The sequence below is a fragment of the Canis lupus genome, chromosome 20 (assembly GCF_011100685.1).
Source record: "Canis lupus familiaris isolate Mischka breed German Shepherd chromosome 20, alternate assembly UU_Cfam_GSD_1.0, whole genome shotgun sequence".
Lineage (NCBI taxonomy): Eukaryota > Metazoa > Chordata > Mammalia > Carnivora > Canidae > Canis > Canis lupus.
This window is the reverse complement of record NC_049241.1, coordinates 56117321-56145088: the sequence shown is the minus strand read 5'-3', so window position 1 is coordinate 56145088 and position 27768 is coordinate 56117321. Positions and strand designations below refer to the sequence as shown.

The 27768-nt window shown below is 61.4% G+C and overlaps 1 protein-coding gene across 4 annotated transcripts; it reads left to right on the top strand.

Annotated features, from left to right (window-relative positions):
- The first annotated feature begins 288 nt into the window (after window positions 1-288).
- TJP3 (tight junction protein 3) lies at window positions 289-27696 on the top strand. 4 transcript variants are annotated; one of them, XM_038567788.1, is made up of 21 exons: window positions 289-530; window positions 12358-12414; window positions 12544-12653; window positions 13341-13443; window positions 13660-13987; window positions 14936-15039; window positions 15972-16137; window positions 16370-16478; window positions 18440-18498; window positions 18738-18804; window positions 19015-19171; window positions 19794-19902; window positions 19977-20214; window positions 20306-20517; window positions 22623-22718; window positions 25199-25269; window positions 25560-25770; window positions 25864-25964; window positions 26116-26373; window positions 27032-27078; window positions 27493-27696. In XM_038567788.1, the coding sequence occupies exons 2-21, from the start codon at window positions 12367-12369 to the stop codon at window positions 27593-27595; spliced, it is 2697 nt and encodes an 898-aa protein (XP_038423716.1). In that variant the 5' UTR covers window positions 289-530; window positions 12358-12366; the 3' UTR covers window positions 27596-27696. The 4 variants fall into 4 exon arrangements, with proteins under 4 accessions (XP_038423716.1, XP_038423717.1, XP_038423714.1 ...); XM_038567789.1 differs by lacking the exon at window positions 289-530 and adding an exon at window positions 2010-2108; XM_038567786.1 differs by lacking the exon at window positions 289-530 and adding an exon at window positions 7775-7909.
- Window positions 27697-27768: the final 72 nt, after the last annotated feature.

Here is a 27768-nt window from a genome sequence, read left to right as displayed (position 1 = left end):
GCAGTGGCTGAGGAGCAGAATTTGCGCTCAGATGTGTTCCGCGGGCGGGAGCCAGCCGAGCGGTGATCTGCGGGGGGCATGTCCGCCCCCCCGACAGAGCTAGCCAGGCTCAGATGCAGGGGAGCCGAGGGAAGGGGAGCCACCAGGTGCGTCCATGGCCCACCTGTTCCTTCCAGTCCCGTGGTGATGCCAGGGACTCACGGCAAGGGAAGCGTTGTGAGCGGGGCGGTCCCTCCGGGCGAGCAGGGGTTAAGGCCAGCGACGCCCACGTGAGAGCACCTTGGGACAAAGCCACACACCCAACCAGCTGCCGGTGCTGCTGGTGCTGCTGCTGCCGCCTTGTGCACCCCGTCCTGCTGGTTCCACCTGGCACAGGACAGAGCCGCTGCACTCACGGGGGAGGAAAAGTTTGGGAACCCAGTGCGGAGGACAGAGCTCAAACCTCAGGTCCCCACCCCACCCCATGCCAGGCGGGCACCCAAGCCCTGGCTCCTGCCGCCTGCCCAGAGGCCACCCCGCCTCCTAGACAGGTAAGTCCCTGGCCCTGCTCTACGACGACGCAGACGCAGACTGAGCTCCCCAGCACCAGTCCTGGGACCCCCGTCACCTCCCCTCTGCTGCCCCTGAAAGCAGGACACTCACACTCCCGTGTGGGCATTTGACAAAGTTTCTACGGGCTTCTCTGGCTGGAAGTTAGCGCCCCTGGCAACCTGCCCAGGACGCCAGAGCCAGAGACTTAAAAGGGTCATTGTGGACCTAGGTGGGGCCAGGGAGGCCGAGAAGGTAGGGACTGGTCCCCGATCCCCCCACGCTGGGGCAGGGAGGCCCGCGCAGGGAGGCAGCAGGCGAGGCAGCCTGGCTCCTGGTGGGTGTGTGGGCCTCCTGGAGCTTCCAAGGAGACTCCCCAGTTTCCAGGCAGCGGCCCCCACCTCCCCTACTGCTGGGACCCGCAGGACCCGGGGAGGGGTCCCGTGCTGGGCTTATCTCATGCATCTGGAGTCCCTCTCTGGGCAGCACCTGCCAATGGAGAAGCGCAAGAAGGGGGTGGGGGTGAGCAAGGTGTTGGGGGTCCCTGGGGGCAGAGGAAGCCCAGAAACCGCAGAGGACAGGGTTAGGTGGCGAGAGGTTTCTTTTCTGGGTCGTTTGCTCCCAAAAGTGCAGGACAAAGAGAGCTTCCTGGCCAGCTAAGTGTCCAATTGCACCTCATGCCTCTTTGTCTGGGGCAGAGAGGGTCCCTCGGGGCTGGGTTGGGGGCACAGGCATACAGCTGGTTTGGAATTTGGGGTCACTCCCAGGGAGTGGAGAGCTTGAGAATCTGGAGTCTGTGGGGTTGGAAGGGGACAGATCTTGACTGTCGGATCCCACCTGCCTGGGGTTTTGGAGAGAAAATCCACAGAGTCTGGGAGATCTATGCCCCCGGCCGCTCAGCCTATCTAAACGTCAATTTTCCACTCTGTGAAATGGGTGCAATCCGAGTCGGTGCAACCCAGGGCTGCAGAGGGCAGCAAAGGAGAGCGTGGGCAATAGATTCTCAGTCACGGGGGGAGTCGGGTGTAAACTGTCCCACCCAAAATCGGGACTCAGAGTGCCAAGCTCGCCACAATGCCCCATCCACCTTCCTTAGACAGAAGTTGAACTCGGGCTCAGAGAGGGGCGGCCACTTGCCCAGGGCTGCACAGTAGAGAACGGATGCCAGGCAGATAGGGGAGCGGGGGGGTCTGGGGGCTGCCCTTGCCTCCTACCTCCTTCCCCCCCCAAAACCAAACACTCCCGGCTCAGCATCTTGTAAAAGTCCTGCCTCTGCGGCTCAGTGTTTCCGCGTGGCCCTGAGTTCTGGCGAAAGTCCACTGAGGCCAGTTTGGGTTCCTGTTCTTCCTCCTCGGCCTGGCCTTGTGCCACAGAAGCAGTGTTTGCTCAGGGAGGAGCCTGACACCCTTTGGAATGGGCTGAGGTTAGCGAGAGATGCCACCAGGAGGAGGGGCCGCCCCGGGAGCGAGCTTGCACTTATTGAGCACCTACTACGTGCCGGGTGCCGCTCCGGGGCCTTGGGGATTCTGGGCAGGAAACCAGACGGACAAAGCTCCCTGGTCTGGCGGGCTTGTATTCAGGTGGGTGAAGACATATGAGAAACAAGACGTATTATAAGGAAGTGAATCATATCCGGGGTTAAAGACTGGTCAGTCCCATGGAGGGAAAGATGTGGAACAACAGGGACGGGAGTGAAGCAGGCAGAGAGGTATTTTACAAACCTCAGTAGAAAGATCAGGGCGGCCCTGCTGAGCGGGGGACATTTGAAGAGACAGAAAGGAAGTGAGGATTTGGGCATTCCAGGTACATGGCTCAGCCCGTGCAAAGGTCCTGGGGCAGGATTGGGCCTGGCATGTTGGAGGAACAGCGAGGAAGCCCATGTGACCGGAGCAGAGTGGGAGAGGAGGAGAAGGAAGGGGGGGGACTGGGGGCAAGTCATGCAGGGCCTAGGAGGCTGCATATGTTGGTAGGACTCAGGCCTTTACCCCTAGGAGAGTGGGAGCCCCGGAGGGCTGTGGGCACAGGAGGGCAGAGGAATGTTCCAGAGCTTGGCAACATGGGGGGACCTGGGGCACCATGGGGAGAGCCCTGTGCCATAGGAGGGGGTCAAGGCTCCAGTGGGGACAAATGGAGGTGATCTCACGGCATTCCCAAGGCTGGGGGGTCCCCACATGCCATCTGTGCCAAGGCCTGTCCGTCTGTCGAGATCCCTGGTGGTGCCTATTACCAGCCTGGCCTCTGCGCCTATACCCCAGGCCAGCTCCCCTCAACCGGCCCTCAGGGAAGCCCCCCCTAGGTCGCCAGTCCTTACCTGCTCTGTGGCCGGACCTGCCACACCCTGAGTCTGTCCTTCTGGGGTACACGGCACGGGTGTTCCTACTCTGATCAGAGTCTTGGGTGGCTCCCCAGGAGCTCTCTGGTCATCTCAGCTGTGGCCTAGGCGCTCGGGGTGATACAGGGAGGCGCGGGGCTCACAGACCAGCAGGGACAGCAGATCCTCCAAAAGTAGCCCGGAAATAAACGTGCAGTGAGCGAGCTGTGACCTTAGCTCACAAACATCAACAGGTCCTTAGCATTTGTGTGGTGACGGAGTATCGATCAATGTCAGGCTCTGGTGCGCCCTCCCAAACCTCCGGGGCTTCCTGTTGCCTCTGGACTATTTATTGTACAACCCCTGGAAACTTTTTTTTTTTAATTTTTAATTAAAAAAAATTATTTCACAGCTCTTGTGGCTTAGAGCTGACTGGTAGCGCGGCAACCTTGACTCTGGTCCATAGAAACGCAAACGAATTTTGCTCAACGGAGACTGTTGATTATTGCCCCGTGGTTAGTGTCTGGCTTATTGTTTATCTATACATTCGTTGCGGTGTTCTTGATGTGTGTGCGCACGTGTGTGTGCACCAGCACTCTGCCGTTCGGTTCATGGTGACCGTGGTGGGATGTTGATGTATTAGCTCTGACAACAAACCGCCGTCGTGGAAGACGTTAGTGCTGGGGGAGACCAGGTGAGGGTCATGTGGGGACTCTCTGAATTATAGCTGCAACTTCGCAGTCAAGGTTTTTTTTTTTTTTTTAAGATTTTATCTATTTATTCATGAGAGACACAGAAAGACAGGTAGAGACGCAGGCAGAGGGAGAAGCAGGCTCCCTGTGGGGAGCCCGAGGGGGGACTTGATCCCGGGACCCTGGGGTCACGCCCTGAGCCAAAGGCAGATGCTCCACCGCTGAGCCACCTGGGCGTCCCCTTTTCTGTCAATTTTTAAATGATTCAAAGTGAAACGTTTGTTTGTTTCCAAGCTACATCTTGCAGGGCCTGCAGGTTGGGCCTTCCGGGTCACCCCCCCTCCCCCGGGCCGTCCTCCCACAGTGGCCACCAGGGGGCGCCTGCGAGCACCTAAACCAAGGCCCCCTCTGCCTACTGCCCTCCAGGACTCCCACCTCCCAGCAGTAAAAGCCCAAGTCCTCCCCAGGGCCCCCAAGTACAGGACCTTCCTTGTTCCTCTTCCCGCCGTCCCCTCCTCCTCCTCTCTCCCCCTCGCCCACTCTGCTCCCGCCACACAGGCCTCCTGGCTGTTCCTCCAACACGCCAGCCCTGTCCTGCCCCGGGGCCTTTGCACAGGCCGTGCAGCTGCCTGGAACACCTAGATCTCCCCAGGGCTCCCCCCTCATCTCCTTTAGGTCTAATTGTTCGTCTGCTTAGACCCCTCTCACCTAGGTCACTCCTACTGGATTCAGTTTGTTTTTTTTTTAAGATTTTATTTATTAAAAAAAAAAAAGATTTTATTTATTTATTCATGAGAGACACACACACAGAGAGAGGCAGAGATACAGGCAGAGGGAGAAGCAGGCTCCCTGCAGGGAGCCCGAGGTGGGACTCGATCCTGGGACTCCGGGATCACACCCTGGGCCAAAGGCAGATGCTCAACCACTGAGCCACCTGGGTGCCCCTGAACTCAGTTCTTGTTTCAAGGGCCATTCCTTGGGGAAGCCCTTCCTGAGCTCCCAGCCCCCGTACGTCCCCCGCTGATGCACTCAGAGGTCTAGGCGGTCCCTTTTACTTGTGCTACGTGACGATTCGACTACTGTGTGCCTCTCTCAGATCTGTCTCGTCAGTCCTGGGCACACAGTGGGTGTTCAGTAAGTGCAGATGACTGAGCCAGAGCCGGCCAGGCTGCACAGCTGCTCAGGGCGTTCTTGGGTTCGAATGACACCGTCAGGCCACAGATACAGCCTCAGCCTCCTGCAGCCCCACAAAGCAGCCTTCACCGGGGAGGCCCCAAGCCAGTAGGTGACTCCCGGCCCCCAGGCTTTCACCTCTTCTGTGGCCAGCTCTCTGGAGGAGGGGGAGGGGGCCTCAGCCCCACCCCCCCACATTCTTGGGGTCTCAGTTTCCTCATAAGCACCAAGATCAGTGGAGCAAGGTCATCCCAGGGGTCCTTCTGGGACCCGCCTTCCCCCACTCTCCCCGCCTGGTTGAATTTGGCACGGAAATTTCAGATGGGAAGTCGGTCCCTATGGTCTGACACATTTTTGTTGCGTTAATGACTGAATAAAAACAATGAATGGAGTCGATTGATGAAAAGCAGAATTTTATTTCCTTACAGTAATCGGGCTGGGGGTGGGGGGTGGCGGCTGCAATAGGAGGCTTAAGGCCAGTTCCTCCAGCCTGTGGGGCAGCACTGGCCGCACCCTTTTTCTTTTTCCTTTTTTTTTTTTAATTCAAAAAACTTTAATGCACCCTTTTTCTTTTTTTTTAATATATTTTTTAATTTATTTATGATAGTCACACAGAGAGAGAGAGAGAGAGAGGCAGAGACACAGGCCGAGGGAGAAGCAGGCTCCATGCAGGGAGCCCGACGTGGGATTTGATCCCGGGTCTCCAGGATCGCGCCCTGGGCCAAAGGCAGGCGCCAAACCTCTGTGCCACCCAGGGATCCCTGCACCCTTTTTCAAAACCCTGCATTTGGTGGGCCGCCTGGCCGGCTCAGTTGGTGGAACCGGGACTCTCAATCTCAGGCTGGTGGGTTCAGGCCCCACGGTGGGTGTGGAGCTCACTTTATTTTTATTTTTTAATTTCTTTAAAGATTTTATTTATTCATTAGGGGACCCTGGGGTCACGCCCTGAGCCAAAGGCAGATGCTCATCCGCTGAGCCACCCAGGCGTCCCAATTAAAAAAACAAAAAACCCACAAACTCTGCCTTAGAGCACAGGGTCATCTGATGGGTACTAGGGAGCCACTGAGAATTCTTGAGCCTGAATAGGTGGGGGCAAACGTCGGGTGGTTAGAGGAAGACCATGCGTCTTGGGGTGGTTGCCCCCCTTCCGAGGCTGGTCCAGAGTGGGGTTCCTCTACTACATTAGTGCCATTAACATTCTCACCCAGGTCATTCCTTGTGGGGAGCAGTGCTGGGCGCGGGGGATGAGCAGCACCCCTGGGCTCCACCTACTTGATGCCAGGCATCTCCAAGTGTCCCCCAGGGGCAAATTCCCCTATAGCGAGCCAGAAGCACTGTGTGGAGCTAGGGGGGCGGGGTCAAACAGAGCCATACGGGGTGGGTTTGGGGGGGCCAAATCCAGCTCTTGCTGGCGGCGCTTGCCACTCAGTCAGGCTGCCAACGCGTAGACACGTGGACATCCCGTGTACCCGGGGCGAAGCAAACGCTCAGTAGACGTGCACCAGGGGGCTCATTACCTACAAATTCAACCCATTTGTTCCCCCCATGATGGTGCTGAGGTCTGTAGTGGAGCGGGAGTTTAGGACGCTCCTCACCTACAGGCCTCTCCGGGTGCTACAGCCGCAAACACCCACGTTCGTTCGCGTGTCAGTGGGGAGCTTATTTATGTTTTCCTATGACTCATTAAAACAAATACACAGCGACTTAAAAAGAAAAAAAGTTTGACCTTGTTCTACCTCAAGTTGTTCTGTGTGCCGCCTGCTGGTGACCTGACAGCAGGGGGTGGGGGGGGGGTGACTGCGAGACACGGAGCTTCTCCCCCAGCCCCGAGGTTTCACGCAGGTCCTCAGAGGGGTTTCTGCAGAGACTGACTGTCTTGGGGACCTTTGGAGATGCGTGAGGGGCCCGTTCAGGCCGCCTGGGCTCTAGGACTAGTGTTTTTTTTGGGGGGGAGGTACTACAGTGAGGAGGGGTAAGAAGTCAACCCTGGGGGCCTCGAAAATGTTTATTACATCCTATTACAGCGATTATACCGTCCACGTTGTTCCCTTGGCAAACTCTTACCCAACCTTCAAAACCCCGCTGCCGTGTTCCCTCTTCTAGGAAGCATTTCCTGAGACACACACACACACACACACACACACATGCACACACACACCCCGTCTCCTTGTTTCTCTGCCTTTCTGTGCCGCAGCGTGGGGCTCCGTGGGGCTCCTTTCTGCCGGAGTTGCCTGCATGAGGCTGGGAAGGGGCCTCTGCCCAGATTTGCCCTTCCGACCTTGGCGCGAGGTGGGGCACCGAAGAGCTGGGCCTCAGGGTGTGTGTGCATATTTATATTTACACTTAAAGGGGTGAGGAGCAAGGGGTGTAGCCAGGGGCAGCTCCAGCCCCCCTCCCCCCGGGGGATCCCTCCCTCCCCCCACAAGGAGGGGTCCTGCTGCGCTCTGCTCGGGCCTTCCCAGATCTTACCTTCTAAGGCCCAGGAGGAAGCCTGACCTTTGCTCCCAGGAGCCTGAAGAATGTTCTGGGCCAGGCCAGGCCCGCCCTCCTCAGCTGGGGGCCCGGCGCCCTGCGGGGTGTGAGGACGGGGCTCTCCGGGGTGCCAGTGGCCCAGCACCTTCAGGAGGTCGGTGCGGCTGACCTCCCTGGGCCTCAGTCTCCCCGTCTGTGTGATGGGGGTGAACCTCCCGCGGCTGGGGAGCCCCGCGAAGGCCCAGGCCTGCGTCCCCAGGTCCCCGGCCCTGCGCTTGCCCCCGCTGTCACAGGCGTCCCCACCCGGAGACGCGCGCGGGCCCCGGGCGCCGAGCCGCGGGCCCGTCCGGTCCGCCGCCCGCGCTCCTCCGGGTCTTCCCGGCAGCCGGGTCCCGCCGGCCTCCAGCCCCGACGGCGGGCGAGCGGCGCGGCGGGCTGGGAAACCCGGACTGGATCGAGGCCCGGAGCCTGGATCCCGCGCTTCGGGCGGAGGCGGCCCCGCGCGGCCCGGGGGCGGGGCGGGCGGGGCGGGCGGGGCGGGCGGAGGAAGAGGGGCAGGTGCAGCGGCCGCGGCCGGGCCGGCGGGAGGAGGGCGAGGGCCGCCGCCGGGGCCGCCGCGAGCCTCCGCCGCCTGCTGCCTCGCCCCCAGGTGGGGCCCGACTGCCCGTCCAGGCCCCCCGAGGGGCACGGGCGCCGCAGAGCCCCGGGGTGGACCATGGCGGTGAGATTCCAGGCGAGTAGCCGCAGAGGGCGGGCGGGGGAGGGGATCTAGCAGGAGTGGGGCCTGCGACCCGGACCCGGGACCCCAGACCACCCCGGATGACGGATGGGGAAACTGAGGCCCGGACGCAGGTGCAGGCGCGCGGCCAGGTCCCTGAAAGCCGTCTCTGGGGTCTTTCTCTGCCCCCAAGGTCCGCTCCGTTACCTGGTGGATCTGGGTTCCAATTCTGACTTTTCTGTATGACTCTGGGCCAGTGAATCAAGGCTTCCCGGTACTTCGCCTATAAAAGTGATGATCTTCGCTTTAAAGAAGGTGCAGGGAGGATCCCAGGAGGAAAATGTGTTTTAAGCGCCCGGCACGCATGGGGTGCCCAATAAAGATGTTTACGTCCGGCTCCTGGGTGTTCGGCCGGGCTGAGCTTGAGCAACAGTGGAAAGGCGGCAGTGACTTCTCTTGTGGGCTGGAGTGGCTTCAGGGAAAGCCACGAGGCTGCCGGAGAGGGAAGCAGCATGCATGTATGAGCGCCTGCTGTGTACAGGGGTGGCAGACATAGGGGTCGAGAGCCCCTTTTCCACAGAAGCAAACATGCTGGATGGAGAGGGTCTCCGTGTCTCTATTTGGGGTACCACACTGTCCAGGGATGGAGCTTGAACTGACTCTTCCACAATCGCGGTATTGGGTGGGAGATCGCGCCTGGGGTTGGGGGTAATGGGGGTAAACTGAGGCCATAGGGAAATGTGGCTCAGCCCAGACCACCCGGCCTGAGCCCTGAGGCCGGGCCCTTCTGGTTGCCGCCTGAGCCCTGAGGCCGGGCCCTTCTGGTTGCCGCCTGCCGGGGAAACAGCTTCCAGAATCCCCTCCCCGACTCGCCTATCTGTGGCCCCCCTGCCCGCCTCCGGGCCTTTGTTCTGGAGGTGGGGGGAGGGGGAGAGAGGACTCCAGTCCCGGAGCCCAGGGCGTGGGGTTGTGTGCCTGGGTACCACCTGACCTGCCCCTCTGGGCGACTCCTCCTCTCCCCACTGTTTGTCAGTGGGTCCGAGCCCCCGCCCCAGCCTCCGGGCTGGAGGAAGGCACAGGCCCCGCCCCCTCAGCTCACCTGGATGGGTTACCTGCTGTGGGGTCTAGGAATTCCGGACACACCTGGCTGATTTCCTGACCAAATATACCTTTTATGTCACCACGTACCTGTTCCTCAAACTCAGTCTCCCTGCTGGTCCTGTGGGGACTACGCTGGGGTCCAGGGCCGCCAGCCCTGCCCACCAGCAGGCCCCAGACTAGAGGGGTATATGGGAGACAGTGGACAGGGGCATCCCAAATTCTAGTAATTAGGGATGTGAGATGTGTGTCTGGGACCACTGAAGACTCATTTTCTGGAGGAAGAGACAGTGGCACTGGGGCTGTGAAGGATGAATAGGAGTTTGCCAGAGAGTACAGCACCTGCTAAGGCGTGGGGTGGAGGCTGATCGCCAGGCCCAGGAGGTGCCAGTGGGCGTCACCAGAGTGTGCAAATAAATAGCCGGCCTCACCCAGCCTTCACAGCCCAAGAGGAAAGACCAGAAACTTGCCAACCGGTGATTACACAGGGTACATTTAAGATGGTTCAGAGGCCCTGAATAAAGCGCAATAAAACAAAGAAGAGTGCTAGGGAGCCAGGGAGGCTTGGGCAGCCAAGGAGGGCTCCTGAGGAGGCAGCTTTTGAGCTGAGACCCTGAGTGGCAAGGGCTGGCTGTGCACAAATCCTGGGAGGGTGTGTTAGGGACAGGGGTCAGTCAGGGAAAGATGTGGAGGTGAACTAGGCTGACAGGGGCTGCGGGGTTAGCCCCCCCCCCCCCCCCCCCCCCCCCCGGTTTTCATCAAGGCCTCAGAGCAGTGGAGGCACCTATGAGAGGTGGGATGAGCCTTGGCCACCTGCACCTGTCCCCCTAGGGGCCCTGGTACTCTGGGGCTGTTTGTTTGTTTGTTTCTTTCTTTCTTTCTTCTCTTTCTTTTTTAACTTTTCTATTTATTCATGAGAGACACAGAGAGAGAGGCAGAGGGAGAAGCAGGCTCCATGCAAGGAACCTGATGCAGACTCGATCCCAGGACCCCGGGATCATGCCCTGAGCCAAAGGCAGATGCTCAACTGCTGAGCCACCCAAGCGACCCCCTGGGGCTGTTTCTTTTTTTAAATATATTTTTTAATTTTATTTTATTTTGATAGTCACACAGAGAGAGAGAGAGAGAGAGAGAGGCAGAGACATAGGCAGAGGGAGAAGCAGGCTCCACGCACCGGGAGCCCGACGTGGGATTCGATCCCGGGTCTCCAGGATCGAGCTGGGGCTGTTTCTTAAAATAAGGCCAGGAAATCAAAATTCTGGAGGGCATTTCATGATACAAAGTGTAAAATCAAACCAAGTGAAAAAGATTGTTTTGAAAAATAAGCTTCCAAAGAAAAAAATGAAATAAGCAGCAGGATGCCGTGGGTGAGGAGCAGGGGTGGGGGACGGGCCACCCGTGTCCACCGTCTGCTGTGTGACCTCCCGCAACTTCTGGACCTCTCTGGGCCTTCCTTTGCTCTCCCTTGGTGTAGGAACAATATTGGTGCCGCGGCCTAAGGCCCCTCCGGGTTGAACGAGGTGGGTGCGTGTAAAGCTCCGGTTGGCAGCCAGCACGGAGCAGGGTTTTCTCCTCCGTGCACAGGAGGAATGTCGGCATCCTGCCCTCTAGGAACCAATGCCGGGTCCCTGGAAGGGACCTTTCGCGCGTGGGGCTCCCTGCCTGGCCCCAGCTCCTCTGCCGTGAAGGACCAGGCAGCAGGGACCCGAGTTACCCATTTTACAGGCAGGGAAACTGAGGCCGGAAGAGGCGCAGGGCAGCCAGCAGAGGGGTTTGAGTCTGGATGGTGAGGGCTGCCCTGGGCTCCCTGGTAACCGCAGCCCGGTGCCCGCGAGGCCCCGCCCTTGGCTTTGTTCCTCTCCCCTCCCTGGGAGCCAGGAATGCTGCTCTCCTGGGAACCTTAAGAAAAGGCCCTGGAGCCGCCAGCGGGGGTTCCTCTGCGGAGGGCATCACCCACCTGCTGTGCCAGGCTGGGGAGGGCCTCCCCCCCCCCCCGCCCCCTCCCCCAGGAAATAGGGCCCCCCAGTGTGTGTGGGGGGGTGAGCTCCTCCTCCGCCTTCCCTCTGGCAGGTGTCCTGCAGTGTGGCCTTCCCGTCTAGAGTCTAGAGCACCAGCACGGGCCTGAAAATAATCTGGTATTTCCACATTCCCCAGCCGCGACCTCCGTCAGCTCTGTTTTCTTGGCAGGTGACTTTGCCTCTCTGGGTCTGGAGGCCCTGTCTGTGCGGTGGGGGGGGGGGGGGGGATAAGAAAATCTCCTTCAATGAGTGCATTAAATGAGATAGTACATGGAAAGGGCTCCACTGCGAACGAGACGAACAAAAATCTCTGTCCCTCTGGATCTGATTTTTCTTCCTTCCTTTTTTCTTTTTTCTTTTTTTTTAAAGATTTTATTTATTTATTCATGAGAGACACAGGCAGAGGGAGGAGCAGGCTCCCTGCAGGGAGCCCGATTCAGGACTCCATCCCAGTACCCCAGGATCACGCCCTGAGCCCAAGGCAGATGCTCAGCCGCTGAGCCACCCCAGGTGACCCCTGATCTGATTTTCTAGAGAGGGGAGTTGGACAGACCCCCCAAAAAATCCAGAGGACGTCAAGGGGTCAGAAGTTGTGTGCATTAGGGCACCGTGTTGGGGCAGGGGGTTGGGGTGGTCTGTTGTGCAGTGGGCGGGCCTCGCTGTTCTAAACCGGCAGGTGGGGAGGCCGTGCAGATAAGATAACAAGTGAGCCACGAAGAGCAGGGGTGAGGGGAGGAGCCTGGTGGAAATCGGGGTGAAGAGGGTTTCTGGCAGAAGGAACAGCACATGCAAAGGCCTCAGGTGTTGGAGGGACCCTGAGGAGCCCCAGGGTGGCTGGAGCTGAGTGTGCTCCCTCTGCCCAGCAGGCCTGGCTTGAGCCCCCAGGCACGGGGCCCCTCACCCCCACCCCCGGGCTTGATCCCCCTCCCCCCAGCCGTTTGTCTTTTCTCTGCTCGTACCTGTGTGGTTCACTTAAACCAGGGTCTCAGCTTTGGCATTTGGACATTTGGGCCTGGACTGTTCTTTGTGGGGGCTTGAGCAGCATCCCGCCCCCCCCCGCCCCGGGTGCCAGCAGCACTCCGGGTTGTGATGACCATGGATGCCTCCAGACGTCGCCAAGTGTACCTCGGGGTGGGGGGCAGAATGGTTCCCGGCTGAGATCCCCCCCTTGACTTAAACCCACTTTGCAGATGAAAAAGCTGAGGTCTCCAGAGAGGTGGCAACCTGCCTGTGGGCTTGGGACCATGGGGGCGCCAGAGCCAGGCCCCCACCCGGGGCAGGGGAGGTCCCTGAGTGCCCCAGGGGACCTGCCACGGCCTCACGCCCGCCCTCTGTTCCCTCCCGCAGGTGCTGGACATGGAGGAGCTGACCATTTGGGAACAGCACACGGCCACGCTCTGCAGGGTGAGGCCTCCCTCCCCCCGAATGGGTGCCAACGAGAATGTCACCTGGATCCCGGGCTGCTCAGCGGGAGGGGAGAAGCTATGTGCCCATGGGAAGTAAAAGCTCATCGACTACCTCATCCTCTCTTAGGACCCCCGGCGAGGCTTTGGCATTGCGATCTCTGGTGGCCGGGACCGGGCCAGCGGGTCCGTGGTCGTGTCCGATGTGGTGCCGGGGGGACCCGCGGATGGCAGACTGCAGTGAGTATCAAGGTGGCGGGGGGCGGCCCCAGGAGGGACCCCGTGTGCGCCAGTGCTGGGAGTCAGGAAAGTGCCGGGTGCCTTCCAGCACCTTCGACACAGGGCTTGGAGCTGGCTGCATGGCCCTCACTGTCCCCAGGGCACTTCCTGGTCCTTCCTGGTCGGTCTCGGGGTCATAGTGGCCCCACGGCATTCCTGGAATGAGAAGTCCTGGAACCCTGTCTTGGCTGGAGGGAGGGAGACCCAGGGTTCGGAGCCCCGGGGGGCAGTAGGGCTTCTGGGAGTTACGTTGGGGGAAATGGTTCTGGGACCTGAGCAGCTGCCGGGTGACACGGCTCAGCCCCGGCACAGCTTCAGAGAGAGAGATTTTGAAACACAGGGAACGAGGAGAACAGCAGGAAGAGGGCATTGACAGAAGAAATGGGGGTGAGGAGAGACCAGTTATAACCACAGCCTCCGTTCTGTGGTTGCGTTTTATTATTATAGTAGCATCCACGACTGGCCCCCATTTTACAGATGAGGAAACTGAGGCCCAGAAGAATTGATGTCTTTGTGAGACACGGGACAGTGAATTAGAACGAGGCCTTTGTGGACCTGGGAGTGATGGCCCCAAAGTGGGGCACTGGGGCAGGTGCCGGGGCACCAGGGACGGGGGCCTCCTCCCTGAGACCCAGCCTCCTCCCTCAGGACAGGCGACCACGTCGTCATGGTGAATGGGGTTTCCATGGAGAGTGTCACCTCCACCTTCGCCATCCAGATACTCAAGACCTGCACAAAGTTGGCCAACATTGTGAGTGGGGTCAGGTGGGAGGGGAGCCCCTGGCACAGTGGCACCGCTGCGCCCCGCTGAGCCCCCCCCATCCTGCAGGCCACGGGCAGAACAGGTGTGAGCTTATCCCATTTCACAGCTTGGATGTTGAGGCCCAGAGAGGGGCTGGGGTCCCCCAGGAGCACCCAGGGGACGGGGTGGAGCCCTGAGCTGACCCTCCCCTCGCTCCCCTGACAGACGGTGAAGCGTCCCCGGAAAATCCAGCTGCCTGCCACCAAGGCTGGCACCTCCGGCCGGGGACGCCAGGGCTTGGAGGAGGAGGCCGACTGCGGCCAGGGCTATGACGGCGACACGTCCAGTGGCTCTGGCCGCTCCTGGGACGAGCGCTCCCGCCGGGCGAGGACGGGCCGCCGGAACCAGGCTGGCAGCCGTGGGCGCAGGAGCCCGGGCGGGAACTCGGAGGCCAACGGGCTGGCGCTGGTGTCCGGCTTCAAGCGGCTGCCGCGCCAGGACGTGCACATGAGGCCCGTGAAGTCCGTGTTGGTGCGGAGGACGGAGAGCGAAGGTGAGCCGGGGCGGCCGGGGCGTGGTGCTGGCCGTGGGGTCAGAGCTCCCGCTGAGGTGGCCCCCCGGTCACCGCCCGACACCCTGTCCCGCGTGGCGTGCGTGGGCGCGGCAGGATAAAGCCCCCAGGGACGTCCCCATCCTGGTCCCTGGGACCCAGGACGTTGCCTCCCATGACGAGGGGAGCTTGCAGAGGGCAAGTCAAGGCCCCCGACGTGGGGGTGACCCTGGGTTCCCGGGGGGCCTCTGGAGAGGGAGGCAGATGGGGGGAGCCCCAGAGACGGGTAGACCCCACGCTGCTGGCGGTGAGGACGGCGGAGGGGCCGCGGGCTGGGGAGGGGGCGCCTCTGGACGGGACAAGGCCGGAGCCGGCCTCCCTGGGGGCCCGGGGGTTGGTGACCAGCCCTGCCCGCCCCTGGGTTTTAGGACTTCTGACCCCAGTACTGAGATTACAAAGTAGCATTGCTTTAAAGCCGCTGAATCCGTGGCAATGGTGAGCAACCCCAGAAAACTGAGGCCCGGGGACACTGATAGAGTCACGAACCTGGAATTCCCTTCGTGACACAAACAACGGGGATGTGACCTCTGACCCCACCTCGATTCAGTGGCAGCACTGTGACCTTTGAATTCTAAATGTCATGTGACAAGTGGCACCGGGGCCCCTGTCCCCATCTTGCAATTCAATAACAAGAGTCACGTCCTGAAAACAGGAGGCGATGTCATTAAGGGTCTCCGTGGGGTCACGCTGGAGCCCCTGCAGTGACCAGCAGGGCGCTGGGAGCCAGGGGCAGGGGCCGAGGCTCTCTGTTCTGTCCCAGGCCTCCCCCAACCCCACCGGTGGCGGCCCCGGAGGGCGGGAAGGCCGAGGGCAGGTGAGAAGTCAGAGCTTGAGAGGAGCCCGCAGCCCAGACCCCAGGCCCCGCCTCAGTTTCCCTGCTCGCCCCCACAGAGTTCGGGGTCACCCTGGGCAGTCAGATCTTCATCAAGCACATCACCGACTCGGGCCTGGCCGCCAGGAATCGCGGTTTGCAGGAAGGAGACCTCATCCTACAGGTGTCCCCAGGCTTCCTGTCGGGGGCGGGACAGGGAGACCGGGAGGCTGAGGTGTGACCCTGCCACCCGGCGGGCAGGGCTGGCTGCAACCTGCTGCCTTCTGCGCTGTTGCCTGTTTCCCAGGGACCCCCTGCCCCCGGCCTCTGCCCAAACGCGGCCAGATGTCAGGTTCTGGTAGCCCCCCCGCCGCCGAATCACACGGGGGCGCCGGCCCAAGGGGGTCGGGGCCCACGGTCCAGAGGCCAGGCTTAGAGGAGCGGCTCTGCCGTGCAGTGGGTTTCTTTCCAGACTCCTCTCCTGAAACTCTGTTTCTAGCCATTCCTAATTTTTTATTTTTAAAATTTTATTCTTTTTAAAGATTTTATTTATTCATGGGAGACACAGAGAGAGGCAGAGACACAGGCAGAGGGAGAAGCAGGCTCCCTGTGGGGAACCCGATGCGGGACTCGATCCCAGGCCCCGGGGTCACGCCCTGGGCTGAAGGCAGAAGCTCAACCACGGAGCCACCCGGGTGCCCCCCACATGAAGTTTCTAAGCCACGTCTAAGTGTCTGATTCCAGGACCTCCCACAGATTGGCTGTCTACCCCCGCCCCCTAGTTAGACTTGTTTCTAATGTTTGTTCCTGGTGTTTCCTGGGAAACTCCCCTTGGAGGGAATCAACCTGCTTCTAATTTTCCCCTAGCACCTACCCCGCCCCTCAGAAAACTGGCCGATTCTGGGTCTTGTGGGAGTCACTTCTGGGCGTGTCTCCTCTGAGCAGGAGGAAGCCAATTGTATTATTTCCTCTTGAGAACGTCTGTTTCTATGAATTCCTGGGGACTGTGTGTTTCTAGTCCCCCCACCCCACCCTGTAAGCTGTTTCTAGTATCCACCCCCCACCGCCCCATCTGGCGTGGACTCACCTCCTGTCTTCCTTCCCGGCCCCTTCTAGATCAATGGTGTGTCCAGCGAGAATCTGTCCCTGAGCGACACCCGGCGCCTGATTGAGAAGTCCGAGGGGAAGCTGACGCTGCTGGTGCTCAGGGACCGAGGGCAGTTCCTGGTGAACATCCCGCCGGCCGTCAGTGACAGTGACAGCGACAGCTCCTTCCTGGATGGTGAGGGGCCCCCGGGCAGGTTGAATGGAGAGAGGCCAGGGGAGGCCGAGAGGCCCAGAGAGGCATAGAAACATGCCCGAGGCCGCACAGTAAGCCGGGCTGGAGGCTGTGGCCGAGCCTGACTCCGTCCGGGCTCCTTTGCTTCGAGGAGCCTTGATGTTCCTCCCTGTGAAATGGGTCCGGCCTGGCAGGTGTGGGCCGGAGGCCTGAGGGGACGTGCTCTCCCCCTCAGACATCTCGGCCCTGGGCTCAGAGCTGTCTCAGGCGGTGCCGTCCCATGTCCCACCGCCACCCCCGCATGCGCAGCGGAGTCTGGACTCCGACGGAACCGACTCCCCCAGGTACGTACCCCCGACGGCCAGAGCGCTGGAGCAGGAGGGGATCGTGGGCACGTCTTTTCCAGCTGGTGCCCTGCCTGGAAGAGGCTTCCCCCTCCCACCCGTAGTCCTCCCGGCCCCCAGGACGGGGCTCTGCATGCTTGGTATGGGGCAGGGCAGGGGGGGACCTGGTATCGATCGCCTGAAAGCAAAAGGAACTGAATTTTACAACACATCCCCGGAGACGTCAGAACACAAAGGGCCCCTTTTTAGGGCTTTTCTCTTGGGGGCAAAATGGCCGTGGATGTGTGTGGGGGATTGGAGGCTGCTTGTTCACTGTGGTGACGTTCGCAGGCGGGGACAGGTGGCAGTGACCTTGCACTGGTGTCCCGTGGTGGCTGTAACAAAGTGCCACAAACCTGGTGGCTTAGGATGGAGAAGGGTGTGGGCTCCAGGGTCCCAGATGAGGGTGAGGACAGGGCCACATTCCACTGGAGGCCTGGGTGGCGCGGGGCTCTCCGAGCTTCTGGGAGCTTCCGGGAGCCTCCCCTGCAGTCCTGAGCCCGTCGTGCCCACCTCCTCTCTGTCTGCACATCATCCTCTCCCCCGTGCATGTCTGTCTCTCTGCCCCAATGTCCCCATTTTATAATCCCCCATGGGTTCAGGGCCCTCCCCGCTCCTACTTGTCGGACCTCCTGTCCCCTGATTACACCCACAGCGACCCTATTTCCAAGTACCTCCACGTTTGGAGATGCTGGGGCTTGAGAGCTGAGCCGATGAATTTTGAGGGGACACGACTCAATGTCTATAGTAACCTAAGTGCCCCACATGTGGGGATTCGACAGCGGGAACCTTCCTAGCCTCCCACACCTGTGAGGCAGGGGGTCGGTCTGTTACCCGTGGCTGTGGGACAGGTTACCCTACAGCCTGGCAGCTCGGAACCCTGGACAACCTTCTCAGGCCGCGTCTGAGAGCCTGGAGCCAGGGCAGCTTGGCGGGGGCCTTCGAGGGCTGGAGGATCTGGGAGTGGGTGAGCCATTCCCGAGCTCACTCGCGGGGCGTTGGCAGGAGGACACAGGTCCTCGCCGGATGGACCACCCCTCTTGTGCCGCTGCTGTCCTGGGTGCCCCGGGACCTCTGGAGCGACACAGGGCAGCATTTCTCCAAGGGTTTTGGGGGGTGACTCTCGCATGACCTTACCGGGCATCCCGCTTGTGCACAGGAGGAGGATCTGCGGGGCCCGTTTCTCTGATGTGGACCTGCTGGGGGGGGTCGTATTTTCAAACCTCTTCCCCACCCCAAATCACCCAGTGCTAAGTGCTGACATGGGGGCTGATGGTTTCCTCCACGCGTGTTTATCGGAAAGTGACGGGAAAGTCTGGAAAGTAGGTCCTGCGTGCTAAGCGCGGATGGGCTTTGCAGGTGACCTTCTGACCCGTCTAAGTCGGCCAGCTCAGGCCGTGATGACAAATGCCGGGCGGAGGGGGGTTGTGGGCCCGCAGCCGCTGCTCCTCATGGCTCCGGAGGCTGCAAGGTCACGGCCGTGGCTGCGCTGCCCCTGCTGGGGGCCGTCACCCCGCCGCCCACAGCTTCCCGCTGTGCCCTCGCCCCCTTCCCAGGGGCCGCACCCTCATGACCTCACCCGACCTGTCACCTCCCAGACACCGCAGCTCCACAACCACAACCATCCCACTGGGGTTGGGGGGACGGGGACACACTCAGGCCAGAGAACCTGCTACCACTTCTCACTAATACTGAGATAATACATGTGACCGCCTGTCACCGGCTCCGTCCCTTGGAGCCAGGGCTCCTGGTGGCCCTGACTCCGCTGTCCCCGGCACTCGCTCGGAGGGAGCACGGGCCCCACGGCCTCACGGCTAGGGAGGGGCAGACACAGGCCTTGGACCCGGGTGCACGCGCACTAGAATCCCCCAGTCACCTCTCAGCGCGCACCCCCACTTCACCCAAGTACTGTCTCCCTCCAGGGACAGTCCCCCCCTTCGGCGGGAAAATTCTCTGGATTCCAGAACCATCTCGGAACCCGGTGAGCAGACGATGCGAGGGTGGTGACTCTGAGCATCCCCCTGGTTTTTCTGATCCCAGCCAGTGAGGTTGTGCCAGGCAGGGCGGGAAGGGCTGGCACGGGTCTCAGGGGTCAGCGGCAGCTCCCTGGGAAGGGCGGAGGGCCGGGTGACGGCGCCGAGGGGCAGGGACGCCGCAAGGCAGGGGTGCGGCAGCGGGAACAGCCCGTGTGCCCGGAGACAGGCTGCTGTTCCCTTCTAGACGCCCCGAGGCACAGCAGCTATGACATCTACAGGGTGCCCAGCAGCCAGAGCGCAGAGGACCGTGGGTATGTCCCCCGGAGAGAAAGCCCACCCGCCCAGACCCGCACATCCCGGGGCCGCCTCCCTGTCATGCTACCCTGCCTCCTGGCACCAGTGTGTTGGTGGGGCCACCGTGCGGGGCTGGGGCCCGGAGCAGGTGCGGGGCTCCCCCAAGGACGCCCCAGCACGCCCCCTGCACCCACTCGGGCTTGACCCCGCCCCTGCCTCCCCCCCAGGTACAGCCCCGACTCCAGGGTGGTCCGCTTCCACAAGGGCACGACCATCGGGCTGCGGCTGGCCGGCGGCAACGACGTGGGCATCTTCGTGTCGGGGGTGCAGGAGGGCAGCCCGGCCGACGGGCAGGGCATCCAGGAGGGAGATCAGATTCTGCAGGTGACGCGGGGCAGGCGCCGGGCGTGCAGCCCCCGCCCGCGCGTCCCCCTCTTTGCCCACCCCCGCGGACAGGCGACACCCCGTGCAGACATTTGAACACTTTAACGTCTCTCTGCCTGCGTCATGACCCTGGTGGCTGGACCACAACCTTACTGATCGGGGCACAACTTGCCCAGGGCACAACCTTGTCCTTGTCACATCCTGGTTATCAGTGTCCCCAACCGTGTCATCCAGGTCACGCCCTTGTCCCATTCACGGCCGTGTCATCAACATCATGATCTGGTCATTGGTGTCACGGCCACGCTCACCGTGTCCTGCCTCTATTGTCTGTGTCACGGCCTCGGCTACTCCCCCACGACCCCCGTGCCCCTCTCCAGTCCCTCTGTGCGCCACCACGCGGTGTCTTTCGCGGCCTCATCCACATCGTGCCTTCCCCATGCATCTTGCCTCCCTCCACACCTGTCCCCTCTCACAGTTTTACATTCTCATCCCTGTCCCCACGCCCTCACTCCAGTGTCCCGCTGTCCTCCTCCCGGGAGGGGGCTCTGCAGAGGCCGAGCTGGGGTGACCAACCAGGGGTCCCCCGGTGGCCGCGGCCCGTCTCATGCCCCCTTCCTGGCAGGTGAATGACGTGCCCTTCAGGAACCTGACCCGGGAGGAGGCTGTGCAGTTCCTGGTGGCGCTGCCGCTGGGCGAGGAAGTGGAGCTGGTGACGCAGCGGAAGCAGGACAGTGAGTGCGTGTGGCCGGGAGGGCCGGGTCCGGGCGGTGACCCCCGGGTGCTCACCAAGCCCCCCACTCCACAGTCTTCCGGAAAATGGTGCAGTCCCGCGTGGGCGACTCCTTCTACATCCGCACACACTTCGAGCTGGAGGCCAGCCCGCCGTCGGGCCTGGGCTTCACCCGCGGGGACGTCTTCCATGTGCTGGACACGCTGTGCCCCGGCCCCGGGCCGAGCGGCGCCCGCGGGACCCACTGGCTGGCTGTGCGCATGGGCCGCGACCTCCGGGAGCAGGAGCGCGGCATCATCCCCAACCAGAGCAGGTGCGCCCCCCGCCCCCCCGGGGCCTCGGCTTCCCCGCCAGCGTCGGCTTGGCCCCGTGGCACAGTCACGGGTCCCCTGCCTTCTCCCCAGGGCCGAGCAGCTGGCCAGTCTGGAGGCCGCCCAGCGCGCCGTGGGGGCCGGGCCAGGTGCCTCCGTGGGCTCCAGCGCGAGGGCCGAGTTCTGGCGGCTGCGGGGCCTGCGGCGTGGAGCCAAGAAGTCCACCCAGCGGAGCCGCGAGGACCTATCGGCTCTGACCAGGCAGGGCCACTACCCACCGTATGAACGCGTGGTGCTGCGAGAAGGTGGGTCCCCGGGCCGGGAGGGTGGGGGGTGCCACGGGGGCGTCGTAAGATTGTCGGAGCTTCTGGACCCGCGATCCATCCACGTCCAGCCTTGGGAAGCCGCCATCCTTACCTCTCTCTGCTCACCAGAAATAACCCATTTTTTAGGGTGCTGGAGGAAACAGGGAAGGGCTTCTTTCCTTAAAAATTCATTCCTATTTCCAGTTGACACATGCAAGCCACGTAGGTAATCTTGAAAAAGAAATGGTTAAAGATAAGTTAAATAATTTATATCTAAACCATTATTTTAATAGATAATCCAATTATGGAATTAGTATTTCACATCTTTCTTTTGTGCGTGTGTATTGTCTTCGAATTCCGGTGTGTGTTTTGCACTCAGAGCAGCACGCCTTGGTTCAGAGGAGCCGCGTTGCAAGTGCCCCACGGCCACACGTGGCCAGCGCTTGTTGCAGACAGCACAGCGAGAGGGGGCGGTACTCGCAGTGGGTGCTGCTGGCGCCAAGCAGACGCCGTTTAAAATACAGGCGTGCAGTGAACGGGCGTTAGACCCCACCTTGCACACGCATGCTCACAGCAGCCAAAATGTGGAAACAGTCCAAATGCTCATCAGTAGATGAAGGGATATAATACAGCATGTCCCCCACGCGCGGGCATGTCCCCTGGCCACCGACAAGAGCCAGGCGCCCACATGTGCTGCCCCAGGGATGGACTCTGGGCCCATGATCCTCAGGGATGGAACCAGACACAGGAGGCCCCACAGGGTGTGAGTCCACATGTGTGACACGTCCAGGACGGGTTCCTGCACGGATGAGGAGGGGGCTCATGGGGGCCGGGACGGGGGTGGGTTGGTGACGGCTGATGGGGACAAATTTCCTTACGGTGATGAGAATATTCTGAGACTTAGTGGTGGTGGCTGCACAGCTCTGTGAATGTACTAAATGCCACTGACCTGTACATCTTTTACTGTACATACAGTAAAATAACTAATTTCATGTCATGTATGTTTCAAAACATATGTAATAATTTTACAAATATTTTTTTAAAGATTTTTATTTTATTTGTTCATGAGAGACACACACAGAGAGAGGCAGAGACACAGGCAGAGGGAGAAGCAGGCTCCATGCAGGCAGCCCGACATGGGACTTGATCCCGGGTCTCCAGGATCATGCCCTGGGCTGAAGGCGGTGGCGCTAAACCACTGAGCCATCTGGGCTGCCCTCAAAACCTTAATTTTAAAAAGTCACAAATCTTAACTAAAAAAGTTAATCCAATCTTTAGAAAAACAGACAGAAGCAGCACATAGATCATAAATCCTTCCTCTGGTGGGGAGACAGCCCCGTCGGGATTGCAGGAAGGAGAGTGAACCCTGGCCCACGGCCTTGGGGGGAGAAAGAATTACAGCAGATGCAGAGGCCTTTAAAAAAAAAAAATAACCTGCCGATGGGAATGGGCTGAGTTGATGCTCCAAGGTCCCGGAGAGGAGAAAGATTTATGTTTTATTTTTGTGAGAAAGACTTCAGAGGCCAAAAACTTAATTTTGACCAAAGAATGTTTAGAAATCAAGGTATGGAGCTCTTGGGAGAGGGGCCTGTAGTCCAGGGGCACTGAACAAGAGCGGGGTCAGGGTATAGCCCAGCAGGGAGGCAGCATGGAAAGGGTGCCTGGGACTGTGTGCCAATAAAACTTTATTTATAAAGCAGGCAGGGGCTGGATGTCGCCCCCCCCCCCTTCCCGGGGCTGCTGTAGTTTGCAGACCACTGAGTCAGCTAGGCTCAGCTGCTCCAGCCGGCTGCCCACCTCACCCCCGGGACAGCTGCAGACACAGACGAGATGCAGCCCAGAGCGGCCTCTCCCCGTCTTTGTTTTTCTGTGCAACTGGGGTGCAGGGTGGCTGCCCACACCTACCTGGGGGGGCGGTGCAAGGGACCAGGAGGTGAAGCAAGGCCGCTGTGCTCGTGCCCCATTGGCCAGGACAGAGTCACGTGGCCGTTGCCTGCAGGGGATGCTGGGAGATGTAGTCTTTGGCTGGGCAGCCGTGGGCAAGGCTGGATCTGGTGTCTTTGCTGCAAATGGGACCTCGACTGTTGCGGTTTCTGCGCCCTCAGCCAGCTTCAAGCGCCCGGTGGTGATCCTGGGGCCCGTGGCGGACATCGCTATGCAGAAGCTGACTGCCGAGATGCCTGACCAGTTCGAAATCGCAGGTAAGAAGACAGGTCCTAGCAGGGCCTTGTTGGCGGGGAGGGGGTTGGGGATCCTTTGACAACCGTTTCTCTACCGCGGGGGTGCCGAGGCAGGTTGGTGAGCCGGCTGCTGTTTGGGGAAAGGGCTAGAACAGCCCATGGGAAATGGGAGTCACAGCACCCTTCCGACGCCTGGGCCAGATGTCCTGAATCAGTCTGGATTGAGCCTCAGAATCTTTCTTAACACAGTTCACCAGGTAGCCAGTGTGCTCCCCCCCTTCGTTTGTTAAAGAGGTATTTATTGAGCCACAGACACGGGCACTGAGCAAGACAGAGAAGTTCCCCGGGAGAGGTCCAAAATTCGCAATGAGCTAGAGTGGAGGGTCAGCAAATGAAAGCTCCTGGGCCAAACCTGGGTCCTCAACTTTTATACCACCTGCTAAGAATGGAATTTACACATTTTAAAAATATTTATTTATATATATATATTTGGAGAGAGAGAGTGTGCACGTGAGCATGAGAGCTGCGGGGGCGGGGGGGGGGGGAGGGAGAGAGGGCGTCTCCGGCAGACTCCCCGCTGATCTCACAACCCCGAGATCATGACCGGAGCCAAAATCACAAGTCGGACACCTAACCCGCCGAGCCACCCAGGAGCCCTGCATTTACACATTTTAAGTGGCCTAAGAGAAGTTAGATATTTTGTGACACGTGACAGCGACAGGAAATTCAGGTGTCGGCATCTACAAATAGTTTCATTGGGGTACAGCCACGCCCTTGGGTTTCGGATCGTCTGGGGCTGCCTCGCAGCGGAGACAAGTTTGTGCGGAGCGGATGCGCTTAAATAGAGCAGCCGCCGAGCTCTTGGTCGGGAGCCCCCAGCGCAGGGTGGGGCGGCTTCTGCAGCCGGAGGGTCCCCCTGGCCGGGCCTTCGAGTGAGGCTGTTAGGAGGGCGTGTGTGAGCTGCAGGCAACGCCGCGGGCCCAGGGGACCAGTGCCCTAAATCCGTTCCGCTCTGCAGGGTGGGGTGACCCCCGGGCTGGCGCCTTGCCCTCTCGAGACCCTGCTTCCTCGTCTCTCCCTCGGGGGCCGTTGTGCTCGGGAGGACGGGTGAGGGACCAGGGCGGGTGCGCGTGGCCTGCGTCCCCAGGCACTGGGGGGGAGCCTGCGTGAGCTGTGAGGCTCAGGAGGCGAGGCCCTCTGGCCCTTTGGGGCTCGGCAGCTTTCGGGAGGGCGACCTGGGAGGCCGGGTCTGTGGGACGCAGCCTGGTGGGAGGAGGAGGCTCCGGGGCATGGTTCAGAGGGCGACGTGCGAGGCGAAGTCACACCCGAGAGGGGCCATCATGTAAAGCAAAACAGACGGACGGAGCAGGTGTCCGGGAGGATGTGGAGCAGGTGCGGCCCCAAGGTGACTGGGGCTGGAGGGGGCGGTGCCGGGGAAGACCGTTGGCAGCTCCCCGGAAACTTAAATACAGAGTCAGCATCTGACCCAGCAAGTCCGCGTCTGGGTCTATACCCAGGAGACGTGAAGGCCAGGCCGCAGCCTGGGACCCGCGCCCTGAGCTCCGGGCAGCGCTGTCCACTGCGGGCACACTGCGTTCTCAACCCATCGACAGGGGAGCGGGGACACATGGTGAGGCCCGTCCACACCTGGGATACGACCCAGCCCCAGGAAGGAAGGGGCCCGACACCTGCCCCCATGTGGACGGACCCCGAGGACACCGGGCTCAGGGAGGGGACCCAGACCCAAAAGGATGCCTCCTGCAGGACCCCACTCCCAGGAGGTCCCCAGAGGAGGCCCGTCCACAGAGACAGAGAGGAGGTGGTGGGAGCCAGGGGTGGGGCAGGGGGGCGGGGGTCAGTGCTTCTTGGGGACAGGGTCTCCATGTGGGAGATGGAAGGTTCTGGAGATGGTGGTCGGGGAGGGTGTGCGCAGCGGGGTGAGCGTGCTTCGTGGTGCCCTGAGCTGTGCGCTTAGAGATGGTTACGATGCTTAATTTTATGTTGTCCATATTTTATAATAATTAAAAAAACACATAAGGCTGTTACCGCCCCTTCCTTCCCGGTCCCCCCAGGGCAGGCGTGCCTCCTGCTGCCTGGCTGTACTGGAGGGCTTCCTGGGGGAAGCCGCGCTCCACCTCAAGTCCTAGAGGGCAGATGGGGGGCAGGAGAGCCGCTTCCATCCACACGGTCTGGGCAGAGGCCTCCACAGAGCTGGGGTCACCTCCGCACAGAGACTCCAGATCAGGCTCTTTCCCTGCCCCCCTGTTGGCTCAGCGACCGTGAGCCTGTGACCTTAGGTCCCCGAGGCCGAGTCCCATCTGCCTGCTGGGTCAGTGGCCGGGAAGGCCACGGTGGGCCCGGAGGCCGAGCGCAGCAGCCTTAGGGTGGCCGTCAGGGCGATGGGAGCCCGGGCGGGCTGCGCAGCAGGAGGGGCAGGGAGCGGGGAGCTTGGGCGGCTGGGGGCGCCCCTTCTGAAGCTGCCGGCTCATCTCCCCGCACAGACAGCGTGTTGAGGACCGACAGCCCCTCCAAGATCATCAAGCTGGACACCGTGCGCGTGATCGCGGAGAAGGTAAGCAGGGCCCCCCCGGGGGGGAGGGCGTTTCGAGGGCGGGGAAACCAAGGCCCGGGCCTCCGACCCCTCTCGCCCCACCCCGCGTGGTGATGTGGGGGCCTGCGAGGGACACGTGGGGGGGGAGCCCTGGGCCGTCACGGACCCCGCCCCCGCCCCCCGCGGGCTGCCTGCGGCGCGAGCCTGGGGTCCACCTGGCCCTTCACCTCCGTGTCTGGTCGCCCCCTGCCTCCCCTGCCTCCCCTGCCTCCTGGCCCGGGTCCTGCTGTCCGCCCCTCCCCTCCGCCCAGAACAAGCACGCGCTCTTGGACGTGACGCCGTCGGCGGTCGAGCGCCTCAACTACGTGCAGTACTACCCCATCGTGGTCTTCTGCGCCCCCGAGAGCCGGGCGGCCCTCAAGGCCCTGCGCCAGTGGCTGGCGCCCGCCTCCCGCCGCAGCGCGCGCCGCCTCTACGCGCAAGCCCAGAAGCTTCGGAAGCACAGCGAACACCTGTTCACGGGTCGGTGGGCGGGGCCGGCCGGGGGCGGGGCCTGGAGGGGGCGGGGCCAGCCCGGGTGGGCGGGGCCTCCCTGACACCGCCCCCTCCGCGCAGCCACCATCCCCCTGCGCGGCACGAGCGACACCTGGTACCAGGAGCTCAAGGCCGTGGTCCGCGAGCAGCAGACCCGGCCCATCTGGACGGCGGAGGACCAGGTACGGGCGTGGGGGGGTGGGGGGGTGTCCGCGGCCCAGATCTGGCCCGAGGTTCGGGTCTTGACCCGGCTGGGACCGAGGCCGAAGGCTGGTGTCCTGGGTCTGGGGCCTGGGGGTGGGCGTCTCGGCTCAGCGCCCCCTTCGCCCCCAGCTGGACAACTCGTCCGAGGACAACCTGGAGCTCCCTCACCGCGGCCTGGCCGACAGCTCGGCGGATCTGAGCTGCGACAGCCGGGTCAACAGCGACTACGAGACGGACGGCGAGGGCTACACGGACGGCGAGGGCTACACGGACGTGGACGAGGGGCCGCCGGCGCCCGCTCTGGCCCGGTCCTCGGAGCCCGTGCTGGAGGAGGAGCCCCGGAGCCCGCGGGATCACGGGAGAGCCTCGGGTGCCCGAGGAGCCCAGGTGAGCGGGCCGGGTGGGCGTGCAGGGGTCCTGGGGTGAGGCCGAGACACACGGGGGGAAGGGGGTCCCCTCCAGGAAGGCGGCGAACAGGGGCGTCTCTGCTCAGACCCGTGTCTCCCACCCAGACCCAGGGTGTGGGAACCGTGAGTCCCTGAACGACTTAAAACCAGTGCTTTAACCTCCGTGCGTCCTAACCTGGGTACAACGGACTAGATAGATCTTGAGGCTCCAAGCGGTTGTTTAAACCCAACGCACTTACCCAAGTCCCAGCCTGCACGACCTGGGTGTTGACCAGTGACAAGGATTTATATGCTATTTATTTTTTGTGAGGCTGCCTCAGCCCCCGCAGTGCCTTTCTAGAAGTTCGACAAAGGTGCCCCTTCCTCCAGGCCCTCTCTGGTGAGATGTGAAAATGGACGAATCTATGAAATGCTCCCTGGAGTTGTGCAGTACCCAACCTGCTCAGCTGTCCGTGGCAGCCTTTGCATACCCAGACTTACTTACCCACCCCTGGCCCAGTGTCTCTTCTCACTAAGAGTTGGAGGAGCTGCAGAGCTGAGTGGGGCAAGGAGGGAGTCTGTGGGCAGTGGAGCCTGGGCCCAGGTGGGGAGCTGGACGGGGTGGGGAGGTGCTGACCTCCTTTCTCCCCTCCCCCCAGGTGGACAGGCACCCCTACCACAGCCAGGGGCGACAGGACAGCATGCGGTAAGAGCCCCCGCGCTCCACACTGGAGTCCCTCAGCCCTCTTCCTGGGACTCAGGCTCCAGGGGTCAAGGGACCTTGAACCCAGCTCTGCCTTCACGTGCTCCCAGCCCTGTGGGCGGGATGAAGGCGGAGAGGCTGATCCCACCCCACGCAGTCAGGGCCAAGGAAGTAGGAGCCTGCTTCCTGGGAGGACTGGGAAAGCTTGGGGGAGGACAGGACACGAGCTGGGGCTTTGAAGGATGTGTAGAAGTTCGTTAAGGAGGCCTGACACACCCACGCACACCCACCCCCGCCATGTGCAGCCCCACTTGTCTCTGTGCACACCCACTGTGTCTGGCAGAGTCAGCCTCAGGTAAGGGCAGTTCCAGCCTCCCCACCGGGCTCACGGCCTCCCCTCTATTTCCTGATCCCCAGGACGTATGGGCAGGAAGCCCTGAAGAAGAAGTTTACACGAGCTCGAGATGTGGAGTCCTCCGATGAGGACGGCTATGACTGGGGCCCGGCCACCGACCTGTGACCCCTCCCAGGTTCCCTGGGGCTGGACCTGGTTTCCCACTCAGAACCCAGAACCCCGCGTCCTTCTGCCAGTCATTAATAAATAAGAGTATTTTCACAACACTGCTTTCTGGAGACTTCTGAGCAGGACACGACACGAGAGTCGGTCCTATCTGTCTTCTCTCAACGTCACAG

What these genes read in the sequence shown, in the direction of transcription:
- TJP3 (XM_038567786.1), top strand. An exon ending in GACGGAACCGACTCCCCCAG is followed by an intron (nt 16,479 to 18,439) that starts GTACGTACCCCC and finishes GTCTCCCTCCAG; the next exon opens with GGACAGTCCCCCCCTTCGGC. An exon ending in ACGCGTGGTGCTGCGAGAAG is followed by an intron (nt 20,518 to 22,622) that starts GTGGGTCCCCGG and finishes CTGCGCCCTCAG; the next exon opens with CCAGCTTCAAGCGCCCGGTG.